The sequence below is a fragment of the Megalobrama amblycephala genome, linkage group LG4 (genome assembly GCF_018812025.1).
Source record: "Megalobrama amblycephala isolate DHTTF-2021 linkage group LG4, ASM1881202v1, whole genome shotgun sequence".
NCBI classification, from domain to species: domain Eukaryota; kingdom Metazoa; phylum Chordata; class Actinopteri; order Cypriniformes; family Xenocyprididae; genus Megalobrama; species Megalobrama amblycephala.
In genome coordinates this window covers 2971030-2984105 of record NC_063047.1, presented here as the reverse complement: position 1 = coordinate 2984105, position 13076 = coordinate 2971030, and the positions used below count along the sequence as shown (strand labels likewise).

Below are 13076 nucleotides of genomic sequence, written 5' to 3'. Positions count from 1 at the left end.
TTATTCTGATTCAAGATTATGAGGCACATGTGCACGGATAAATCATTAATTATAAATACTGCGATATTCCATAAAAAAACAAATACAAGAATCGTCCATTTTGATTTCATGGAGGCTTTAAAAATCTGAGTGCAAGGATGCAGGACTTTTTTCACTCAAGAAACCACTCAGAACATTGTGGCCATGAGGTTTTTTTTCACTCACATTTATCAAACTGTAGTTGAAATCAATCATCTGCACTCAGTAGTGCACACTTCTCCAAATATGGACATATAAGGAACCGGCCAATAGCAGCCGCTCTAACAGACGTGTCAATAGAGAAGTGACGGTCCTTCTGAAGGAAGCGGCCCGTGAGGTCACACTTTCTGACTTTAAACTGAAGCTTGTGTGGTTGAAGCACTCAGATCAGTGAGATGATCGACCTGCGATTGACCAACTTAAACGTGTGTGTGTGTGTGTGTGTGTTTCCTCCCACCAGAGGATATGATGTAACATCATGATTAATAATGTGGCTTGATAAGTTATATTTCAGTCTGAAGTGATTCAGATGTCAGGAGCTGATAGTGAATTCTCATTTTATTGTCTTGATGGATTTATTAAAGATTCTGTTCATCACAAAAAACAATCCTGATCTGGTCATTGGACTAAACAAATTATGCTTTTTTGAAGTAGTGTTGTCAAAAGTACCAAAGTACTTTTCTCTTTTCTCTGAAATTTTAAAAATGTGACACTTTGAGCGGATTCGTAAACACCTCTGATTGGCCATTGAGTTCATGCACTCATCAGATACAGGTGCTGGTCATATAATTAGAATATCATCAAAAATTCCATTCAATACGTGAAACTTGTATATTATATTCATTCATTACACACAGACTGATATATTTCAAATGTTTATTTCTTTTAATTTTGATGGTTATACCTGACAACTAAGGAAAATCAGCATCTCAGAAAATTAGAATATTACTTAAGACCAATACAAAGAAAGGATTTTAAGAAATCTTGGCCAACTGAAAAGTATGAACATGAAAAGTATGAGCATGTACAGCACTCAATACTTAGTTGGGGCTCCTTTTGCCTGAATTACTGCAGCAATGCGGCGTGGCATGGAGTCGATCAGTCTGTGGCACTGCTCAGGTGTTATGAGAGCCCAGGTTGCTCTGATAGTGGCCTTCAGCTCTTCTGCATTGTTGGGTCTGGCATATCGCATCTTCCTCTTCACAATACCCCATAGATTTTCTATGGGGTTAAGGTCAGGCGAGTTTGCTGGCCAATTAAGAACAGGGATACCATGGTCCTTAAACCAGGTACTGGTAGCTTTGGCACTGTGTGCAGGTGCCAAGTCCTGTTGGAAAATGAAATCTGCATCTCCATAAAGTTGGTCAGCAGCAGAAAGCATGAAGTGCTCTAAAACTTCCTGGTATACGGCTGCGTTGACCTTGGACCTCAGAAAACACAGTGGACCAACACCAGCAGATGACATGGCACCCAAAACCATCACTGACTGAGGAAACTTTACACTGGACCTCAAGCAATGTGGATTGTGTGCCTCTCCTCTCTTCCTCCAGACTCTGGGACCCTGATTTCTAAAGGAAATGCAAAATTCACTTTCATCAGAGAACATAACTTTGGACCACTCGGCAGCAGTTCAGTCCTTTTTGTCTGTAGCCGCTTCTGACGCTGTCTGTTGTTCAAGAGTGGGTTGACACAAGGAATGCGACAGCTGAAACCCATGTCTTGCATACGTCTGTGCGTAGTGGTTCTTGAAGCACTGACTCCAGCTGCAGTCCACTCTTTGTGAATCTCCCCCACATTTTTGAATGGGTTTTGTTTCACAATCCTCTCCAGGGTACGGTTATCTCTATTGCTTGTACACTTTTTTCTACCACATCTTTTCCTTCCCTTCACCTCTCTATTAATGTGCTTGGACACAGAGCTCTGTGAACAGCCAGCCTCTTTTGCAATGACCTTTTGTGTCTTGCCCTCCTTGTGCAAGGTGTCAATGGTAGCCTTTTGGACAACTGTCAAGTCAGCAGTCTTCCCCATGATTGTGTAGCCTACAGAACTAGACTGAGAGACCATTTAAAGGCCTTTGCAGGTGTTTTGAGTTAATTAGCTGATTAGAGTGTGGCACCAGGTGTCTTCAATATTGAACCTTTTCACAATATTCTAATTTTCTGAGATACTGAATTTGGGATTTTCCTTGTTGTCAGTTATAATCATAAAAATGAAAAGAAATAAACATTTGAAATATATCAGTCTGTGTGTAATGAATGAATATAATATATAAGTTTCACTTTTTGAATGGAATTAGTGAAATAAATCAACTTTTTGATAATATTCTAATTACATGACCAGCACCTGTATGTCTGTGATTGGTTTCAATGATCAATGCATGGGAGTGTTTGAAAGTGAGAGCAGTGTAGTCATGGAACACGGAACGCGGAATGGACTATATGCACAGAATGTTCTTTAGAACTTACACAATTAATCTAAGCCAGCTGGAAAACTTCCGGTGAAATGTCACTTGTTGGTGTGTTGAGCATCAGTAGTGTAATACTTTGTTTATAATCAGAATATAGTCACTTCAGGCATAGCATTAATTTAGTTATTCAAATGCAAGATGACATAATAAATAAATGAATAAAGACGTCCCTCAGTGTTCCTCCTCGGCTGAATTCAATTCGACCATCAGTTTTCACACTTTCGTGTGAAAAAAAGCATCAGTTAAAGTAACAATTAAAGATTTATTGTGCACTTTAGTTAGATGTTGTGAGTATTTCATACTTCAAACTTCACCTTGACAAAATGTATTTTTAAACCTAGTGATTTTATATTTTATATTTATTCAAAAGTGAAACTGAGTGAAAAACTATTACTAATATATGCACAAATAAATGCTCCCCTGACAGTAATAATGGTAATTAATGACTTTTTTATTTTTAAATAAGTGTTTTCTATCAAATCTTGGATTTCCTACATCTTGAAATGTTCAGTTTTACAAATGGGGACAATCTCAGAAGGACGAACAAATAATGTTTGTGGTCATCATCGCATTAAAAATAACATGGAAAAATGTTGCGTGTGCGTGTCTGATTACAGCGTTTCTTATTCAAACCGTCCCAATAGCTTCATCTCAATCAATAAAACTGGTTTATTGGCAAATTAGCCAAGTGCGATAATGATAACTGCATAAAAATATGAATACAACATTAAAAAGTCCACCACTGATGGTTTTGTGTCGATGTACAGCGAGTACAGAATGACAGCTCACCGGAAATGCCCGAGCTGGCTTAACAAAATCCAGGAAGTAACCGTCAGTGATGGGAATAACGGCGTTATAAATAACGCGCGTTACTAACGCCGTTACTTTTTTCAGTAACGAGTAATCAAACGAATTACTTTTTCTCCCGTTACAACGCCGTTAGCGTTACTGACAAAAAAAATGCCGCGTTACTATAATTGAGCTCACTGAAGCGGTTTTCATCCGAGTAAGCTCTCCTCTCTCTCAGCCATAGGACCTGCAAAGTTTTTTTCTCTGGTGTGTGCTGCGGTAAGTCATACACAAATATAATTTTAAACTGATAATAATGTACGATGCGCTGTGTGTGTGTGTCTGTCAGAGCATGCGCGCGAAGCGCGAGCTCAAACCAGAATACCCTTTTTGATGCTTGATCGAAAATATGTGAAATGAGTTTTTTTTCTAGTCGACTAGTAGTTGTTCATTTAAGCTATTAGTTGACTAATCACATTTAGGCCTATATTAATTTAATTTCTTAAATACTGGAGAGAATAAACCATAATAAGGAGCGTTTACATAATATAGGCTATATAGCACTCAAGGGCACGCATAATTGCCATAAAGAACCGGCAAAAGTAATGATTATGAGTGTGACAAAAACAGCAAGGAGACATTTTAATTGTTTATTAATAAAGTAATGTTTTCTGAATCAGTGTCGGCTGCAAAGATGAAGTTGACATTGCTGATTCTCATTGCTGATCATCTGCTCATATGGACGCGCCTAGAGAGATAACGCACATTTCATTCGGATTAGGCTATATAATCAGAGTAGCCTCTTTCTTTTCGTGTTTAATTACTTCATTTTCGTTAAAGTAGATATTTCAAGCATTCTATAGATATATTTCTCATGTCTGCGAGGCAAGCAGCCTCTGAGTTTCGGTTCATTTAGCCTATAAGACGCGCTCCAGTTCACGCGCCAGTGATCGCGCCCGCGCCTCCATGTCATGATTTTATTGTCTGCTATATTTGCTTGTTATATATTAAATCCAATCAATTGGTTGATGAAACATTGATTAAAATTAAGATACAATTTTTACAAAACGAAATTCACTTTAAAGAGAGGCTTTCTATAAAACAAAACTTAATGAAGTGTTTAAAATCATGTCTGACCCACTCCTCCCGATATATTTGCGCATCTTATGATGCATCTTACTCATGCTGTTCACTTTTCATAATCGAATAAATGGATTTAAAACATAACATAGGACTATTGAAACATAAATATGAAACTACGTTTTCTTTAATGGCTATTTTCTTTAATGACATTCAATTTATTTGGCATATTTTTTTATTTTTTTATTTTTTTTTAAAGTAACGCAATAGTTACTTTCCCTGGTAATTAGTTACTTTTATAATGATGTAACTCAGTTACTAACTCCGTTACTATTTGTGAGAAGTAACTACTAACTATAACTAATTACTTTTTTAAAGTAACGTGCCCAACACTGGTAACCGTGCATATAGTCAGTAAGACACTGGTTTGTTTTTCATGTCCTCGTGTTGACGTGCTCCCAAACAACATGATATATTTAGCCCCGGGAATGCAAATTTTACCAGGGGAACCCCGCCAAAAACGTGGATTTCACCCTCCGGAGTAAGATTTTTATCAGGGGACCCCCCTGAAACACAACTGGGCTAGTTTTGAGTAGCAATTGGACGGGTTTTGTTGTGAACACCTGGCAACCCTGAGCGGGACCATTTATGGTGTATCTGTGTTCGGTGAAGAGCGTCATTGATGACTATTTACAACATGTTTTTGAAGCGTTGATCATTGTAGCCAATCACAGACATATCTGATGAGCATGTGAACACAATGGCCAATAATGGCGTTTACGAATTTGTTTTTAAAATTTGTCGACACTTTTAACAACACTATTTTGAATTTCAAAAAAAAAAAAAAAGGTAGTTCAGTCTTTCACATTTAACTAAATGTGTTACTCGCCACTTCTTTGTAATTATTTGAGTGAAAACTGTTTGGAGGGAAATCCTCCAGCACATTTTCAGTATAGAGATGAGTTTATATATTTTTTGTGCATTAGAAAGTGAGCTGTTAATCAGGTCAATCTGAGTGTGACGAGGCACACGAGACTCGACGGTTGAGCTTCAAACAGGAAGCTGATGCGGATCTGAGCTTCGACTCTTTCTCATTTGATTATCAATCAAGCTTTGACACAGAGCTTTGTTTTTTAAAGTCATTTTATTTCAGGTGTCTGATTGTATTATGAGCATTTTCATGCTTGAACTAGTTTCAGTTAGAATATTTTGTAGTTGTAGTACTTTGTAACTAGAATATATGTGCAATTTCTATTCCCAAATAAAACATAAATAAAGTAGATGAATTGAGGAAACGGTGTTTTTTTTATGACATTCTATTGAGGTGGATTGTTACTTTTTTAAATGAAGACATTTTAAACAATCATATGCACTTCAGCCAGCCTATATGATTTTTTTTTTCCTGACTTGGATATTAAGATATTGTTAATTTGAGTTGCATGTAGATGTTTTTTTGCTTGTGTGCTGACTGACTGCTTTTTGAATGTTAACTGGTTGTGAGTGGGTGTTTTTGCACCATGTTTTAGGGTGTAAACTTGGGTGCAAAACTGAAACACTTTGAAGTGCACACATTCAGCCTACATAGTGAGCTGCTGTTATGTATTTGTGGTTAAAACCAGCACAACTTAAAACTGAGGAGGGAAGGTGAATTCACCTACTTTCGCGCCCAAATGTGTTTGAATCTAAACAAGCTCTTAAAATAATAGAAGAAGAATCTTCATAAATTCCATAAAGAACCTTCAGTGCTATAAAAACAAAACCTAAGAACTGAATGAAATATTTCTTTTACATTATTTCAGTCTGTCATTCTTCTCCAGAGCGCTGCAGTTATTTCTGTCAGTTGTACTTTCACTCTTGAGTTTCCTTTACTACATTTAAGTAACTTTCTCTTCTTCATTTGTATAGATTCAGAATATGAAGCATAACGCACTGACATGAGATCAGTTCGCAGTTGTACGATAGTGACAGGGTTTGAGGTGAAGCAACACTTACATCTAGGGTTTGTTTTAATGTCATGAAACCAGTCAAGAACATGAGATTTTAACTGTTATATGCATGTACACACTACTGTTCAGAAGTTTTAGATTGGTAAGATTTTTTAATGTTTTTGAAAGAAGTCTCTTCTGCTCACCAAGGCTGCATTTATTTGATTAAAAATACAGTAAAAATAGTAAAAATGTGAAATATTATTATAATTTAAAATAACTGTTTTCTATGTGAATATATTGTACAAAGTAATTTATTCCTGTGATCAAAGCTGAATTTTCAGCATCGTTACTCCAGTCTTCAGTGTCACATGATCCTTCAGAAATCATTCTAATATGATGATTTGATGCTCAAGAAACATTTATGATTATTATTATGACATTTTACCTATTTTATCAATTTTATATATAAGGATTTTTTTCTAGGCCCTGTTGAATCTGGTTCATTTTTTTTTTTAATTGGCCTAGTTAATGTTTTCAGGTAGAGAAAATAAATAGTCAAATGTAAAATAACACTGCTGCCTTCACTGTAAAATTTAATATAGATTTTATTTTATTATTTATTATAGACTTTATTAAAAGTTACAAAATGTATTTAGTTAAGAGCAGTGAGGGAATTTTTTCTTTGTTGTTTTCTGAACATTAAAATGCAGACAGCAGCAGGTTTATTATGCTGCTGTCACTTTAAGAGCTGCACAGACCCAATATACTGATACACTATTTCTCAACTGAATATGTATCTTTTTTTTTTTTTGGTCAGGTTTCATAAGACTCACTCATATAAACTAAATCATCTACATAGATGTCATATCTGAGCAGATGCATAAGAGAAACTGCTTTGCTTTTTACATCCGTGTGCACTTACAGACTCAAACGTCAATCTATGCAAATGATCTGTGTAATAATAAGGCACATTAATAAGATGACTCAAAAGAAATGCCGTTTCTGAATCAGCTTTACGTTTTAGTTCCTAACGACCTTGATCGAGCATCGTGATAAACGCGGTGACGCAGGCCTTTTAACGTGTTCTGCGTGTTTCTGATCACACTCTTACAATGACCATGATTCATTCACACCCCAGTCACACTCACTGATGCTCATTTATCATGTTTATCGCATAAAAAGATGTTCCAAATGACATTTAGTCCTTCATCAAACTGATGTCACAATGTAACGTTCTTTTAAAAAAAGAGTTCCAAATAGAACCTTTCTTTAGTTTAAGCACAAGCCACTTCCTGTCTGCTCGTGTTACACGTACAGTGATGTTTGTTCACTCGAGTCATGCTTCAAAATATCATTGCATTAGATATAAAGCATCACTCAAATGCTGTAGGACTTTTTCTATTGTTTTATCATTTCAAACCACAAACTTGTTTTGCGTGAACATTGCTTTTGTAATCTAATGAGCATTCAGACATTGTGAAGTATGGCACATTATCTTCTGCTGCTAACAAGAAACCAATACATTTCTTTTCTAAAGCTCAAGTGCGTCCCGCTGCAGTGAAATGACTGATATGACTCTGAAGTCTCATTTATGAGTCACTCAGTAACTGTTGTTCGCTCATGTGAAGGAGGTGATGGTTCCCCTCTGAAATGTGTGGAAAGTCATGAGCTCTCCAGCACGTTTCAAAGAAAAAGAGCTTCAGTAAGTTTTTAAGTCAGTTGCCGTGTTTATGATGTGAAGTATTGACAGGTGCGTTACATGACACAATTTCCCAACAACACGTTTATTGTCTTAAATCTGGGCACTCGTGCCTGAATCTGCTTGCACTAATAAAATAAAGAAATAAAAATGTTTTAAATGATGCATCCAATGCTTATATGGTAAATGTTTTCACTCTTAAATGATCACAAATATACAGTAATGAAGAATCTCATTGCAATGCGATTGCTAAGGTGTTCTAAAGCCCTGTGTATACTTTTTTTTTACGCATGCACTGGTGTATGCGCACAGTCGAACGCACAGCCTTGCAAAGTCTACATTGACTGGTGCATACACAGGAGTTCGACGCATGCGCGGTTTTGAGCAATCTCTCGCCACGAGTTACAACCCATGTAAACATCTTTGTATTCTTTCATGCTAGAGTTGTACAAATGAGGGTACTTTCTAACCTCTTCACACAATCTCTCGTCTACGTAGGCCTCCATTGTCGCTGTAGCTTGCATGTGTTCCGCTCTGTTCTGTTTATGCAGTTTTTCTTTGACTACCATGAGAATTGGTGCCCCTAGGGCACAGTTGCCACCTTGTGGATAAACTAATTACTGCGAAAACAAATACATGTGCATGTGCGACCTGCGCGTACAAGTATCAAAAATCCGCCGGAGCGCGTACAATACGCGAGTACTGTTCTGATGATGAAATTCGTGTCATGCACACTGTACGCTGACCCTCGCGTACGCACAAAAAGTGAACTATACTTTGGGCTTAAATCAGCTTCTTACTGGCCCGAGTATAATATAGTAGTAACGCATAAAAAGTTTTCTGTTTTTATTTGAAAATGGTGTTATTTAAACAACCCCTAATTATTGCGCTTGGGTTCCTCCAAGTCCACACAAGGTTTAGGCTATCATGGCAAATGCATAAATGGGTTTAGATGAGTTACATGCAGAAGTTTAGTGCGGGTCAGATCACTAACCATAAAATTAACAAATCGGAGCTCTTAATTCCACAAGTGAGTACATATTTTGAACAATTACATCATGACCACTAAAAAGTATGTTCTATATAGTATGAATGTCATCTTGGACGTGCTACATTTGCCATGTTGTCTTTTGTGGCTTTATAGGATAGTAAAGTGTCTGTCGAATGCACACTAAAAAAAATGCTGGGTTAAATATGGACAAACCCAGTGGTTGGGTTAAATATTTGCTCAACCTGCTGGGTAGTTTTATTTAACTCAACTATTGTTTAAAAATGACTGTATTGCTTAAAATGAACCCAAAATATGTTGTAAATGAACATTTATGAATGTTTAATGAATAATAATTAAAAATTTATTAAATTGCTTATTAATAAATGTTTACCTTTTGATTATTATTGTTGCCTCTAGTAATTATGTGTCCGATTTCTAATTTCCAACTTATTTTGAGTTCATTTTAAGCCAGTCATATAGTCATTTTTAAACAATAGTTGGGGTAAATAAAACTATCCAGCAGGTTGGTCAAACATTTAACCCAACCACTGGGTTTGTCCATATTTAACCCAACTTGAGTTGTTTTTAACCCAGCATTTTTAGTGAGAATCTCAGCGGAAACAGTAGGTCATCCGGTACTGTTTGTTTATACTACATACTTATTTTGTCATATACGGTTTCCCCCTACCATATACTGTAGCGTGTGATTTCATATGCATCCTATATTCTGAAGGTGATGGCTTCATTTCTGTCACCATGAGTTTGAGGAGTGACAGCGCCCTCTCATGGTGTCTTTGAAAATGACAAATGAGTGGGAAACGATGCTGTTTGTAAAACTTTAATGTTTAAATCCTTTGCATGGAATAAATCATTTATCCATCATCAGATGCACTCCAAATACTTGTGTAATGAAAGTAGAAAAGAAAATCATAAGATAATAAATGACATAACAGACAATAGCAGAGCAGCAGTCCTCATAAACAGTGTTCATGTTTTAACAGCCGTGTCTCTGGACCTGTAGATGACGCCTCTGCTCTTCAGCTCTCGCACCACACCTGAGACGGGACCAAATCAACCGCATGTGAGTGATGAGAAACAGATTTCAGGAGAGATATTCTTACATAACGTTTTGATTGAAAATGCACATTCTTCATTGCAGTCATGAGAGAGTCTGACACTAACCTGGAGGTAACCGACCCGTTACTGTGACCGCGTAGACACCTGGCTTGAAGTTACCTGAGAAAGACATTATTGAACTGAAGTGAATCAACATTTATTCGGGCAGAATAACAACACTGTTTGTCTTCTGTACTGCTGTTTATAGCTGAACTGAACTCATAATTGATGTATATTATTATTGAATCAACACTGAACTGATTTGAACTGAATAATGACTATAATAACTATTATCCTGTATAGAGTTTGATTAACTTTGCAACATCAACACTGTAATTGAGCTGAATAATGATACTGTTGTTTTTTTTACTCTTGTATGCGTTTCATAATTGAAGAATTTTGCAACATCAACGCTGTTATTTTCCTGTTTATTACTGTGAAATCATCTGTAGTGTGTGTAATGACATGAAAGACAGGTGTGAGTGAGTGAGGTAAACACAGGTAAAGAGCACTAAAATACTCACCGATTCTTTGCCATTTTGCCACCCAGCTGTCCTCTGGGCTCATCATAGCAATGACACTATAATGAAGAAGACATCACACATTAGTGCTCAAATGAAAACTAACAAGTGTGTCAGTGTACTTTCAAAGAAGAGTTCATCTATAACATACTCGTAACTTTCCAAACCAGTGTGATTCGCGTTCTTAAAAGGGTTAGTTCACCCAAAAATGAAAATTCGTTCCACACCCGTAACACCACACCTTCATTCATCTTCAGAACACAAATTAAGATATTTTTGATGAAATCAGAGTTTTTTTATCTATCCTCCATAGAAAGCAACATAATTGCAACATTCAAGGTCCAGAAAGGTAGTGGTTCAACCTCAATGTTACAAAGTTACAAAGCCAATTTTACCAGGGGAATCCTGCCAAAAATCCCGGATTTTACCCCATGGAACGTAATTTTTACTAGCAATTGGGCTCGAAAGTGTTCCTTATAACTTGTCAATATCCATGGATTAGGTTTCTTTGACATGCACCCGGGAATTGTGTTTCCTGACATTTATATGTGCCTGATTTCGACGCCAGGGAAACACAAAGCAAATCTGCCTGTGAACGCTTTATATAAATACAATATAGTTAGGTCTAAATCAGAATGATCACTTATGACAACATATATAACATATTGTCCAGCCCTAAAACTTGTATAGTTTTTGTCAGTGTTTATTTAAAAACACCCAATTGTGCAGAATATAAGATGGAAAATATTTGATTGATGAGTTGTCAACACAATATATAACAATACAATATATACGGTATGATTTTACCCCAAAATCCAACATTCTGACACAAAATGATAACAGCAAAACATGTTTCTCTGCTGGAGTCCAGCTGTTTCTGTGAATTGCAGTGATCTCTTTGCTTCTTTTTTCTGTAGCTTTGAGCAGTCTGTAAATATATACCTCGGATTTTGTGTCAAAGCTATTTGTACAGTCAATCGCAAAGCTCTTTCCCATTTTGGATGTGTTTTGTGTGTTTTTCGCGGCAGAAAACTAAAGCTGCCACTCAGTCTTTCTGCCACTCAGTGGGCGTAACCGCAGTCATAACAGTCGACGGTGACGTCACATGCATACCCTCTATAGATAAGCTTAAAAAAACAAGAAATGCTTCATTTCACAACTTACAGCTTAGTATATCAACCATGTAATTTAAAAGCTATTAATAGTCATTATAATGCATTTTAAATTATATAAATCATAACGTGATTTTGCAGGAATTATAATCAGATGCTAAAAATACTAGTCCGTTGAACCAATGGGATCACTTGGGGTCCTAAAGGAGACCCGATTACTCGATTTCTCACCACACCGGCCAATAATGAGTTCTGCACTGTCTATACAACATAAACAGCGTAGGAGACTGACAGAGATGAAATAGTTGAATAAAGTCGTTATTTTTGTTTTGTTTTTGCAAACAAAAAGTATTCTTGTCTCTTTATAACATTAAGGTTGAACCAGTGCAGTCACATGGACTGTAATAACAATGTTTTTACCACCTTTCTGGTACTTATGGAGGATAAAATTTGTTCCGAAGATGAATGAAGGTCTTACGGATGTGGAACAACATAATAAATAAGAGAAATGTCATTTTTGGGTGAACTGAGCTGTATCAATCATTTCATGGTGCTTTTTATGTGTGAATCGCCACTTATTTTTATTGCACGGACGCTCAAACATCTCTATTTATGGTCCTTGGATGAAAGCAAGTGAGCCACACAGGTTTAGACCGACATGAGGGAGAATAAACTACTGTACCCATCAAAAGAAGAGCTTGTGCATTCATAAACCATCTCTCGATTGCCCTTCATCTGCAGGTATGATTCACAGTTGTCACATCCATCATACTCGAACTGATCAATAGTCTGAAAACATAGAAGAGAGATGAGATGATGTTAATCACACATATTTCCCTTAGCATTCCCTTACAAAAGAGTTATCTATGACTGTATCTAACAGCATAATGTACATATCTATACATTTTATGTATGTAAGAAGCACAATGATGTTTATATAAACAAATCCGTACAATGCTAATGATTTGAACATGGCAAACCCGTTTCGTTAATCACAGTTTTGTGAATTACCCTTTTCTATACGTTTCTAAATCTATGTCTAAATATCTAAATATGTCAACAATAAATGTCTCATTTTACCTTGACAAGAGAGCACAGCAGACATGCTCTCAAATGGCGCAGATCTTTCGGGACAGTCTCCAGAGACATTCCTGTCGCTTTAATGCAATATACTTGAACTTAAACGAAATAAATGCCTCAGAACAACGACTGTTTCAGCGAGTTGTTGTTGTTAGCGTTCGCTAGCCACTACCGCACGTTCGGCGCCGCTTAATGACGTCACATATATGCGCCGCGTGATCGTGACATTAATTATTTGTTTGTTTATTTATTTTTACTCATATAATTAGCGTAGA

At 36.6% G+C, this 13076-nt stretch overlaps 1 protein-coding gene across 1 annotated transcript; it reads right to left on the bottom strand.

Moving 5' to 3' along the window:
* Positions 1 to 9796: 9796 nt before the first annotated feature.
* On the bottom strand, positions 9797 to 13016 carry supt4h1 (SPT4 homolog, DSIF elongation factor subunit). The gene is made up of 5 exons (XM_048186817.1): positions 12802 to 13016; positions 12404 to 12510; positions 10613 to 10668; positions 10155 to 10208; positions 9797 to 10027 (listed from the first exon to the last, which is right to left on the bottom strand). The coding sequence occupies exons 1-5, from the start codon at positions 12868 to 12870 to the stop codon at positions 9960 to 9962; spliced, it is 354 nt and encodes a 117-aa protein (XP_048042774.1). The 5' UTR covers positions 12871 to 13016; the 3' UTR covers positions 9797 to 9959.
* Between the last annotated feature and the right edge of the window lie 60 nt (positions 13017 to 13076).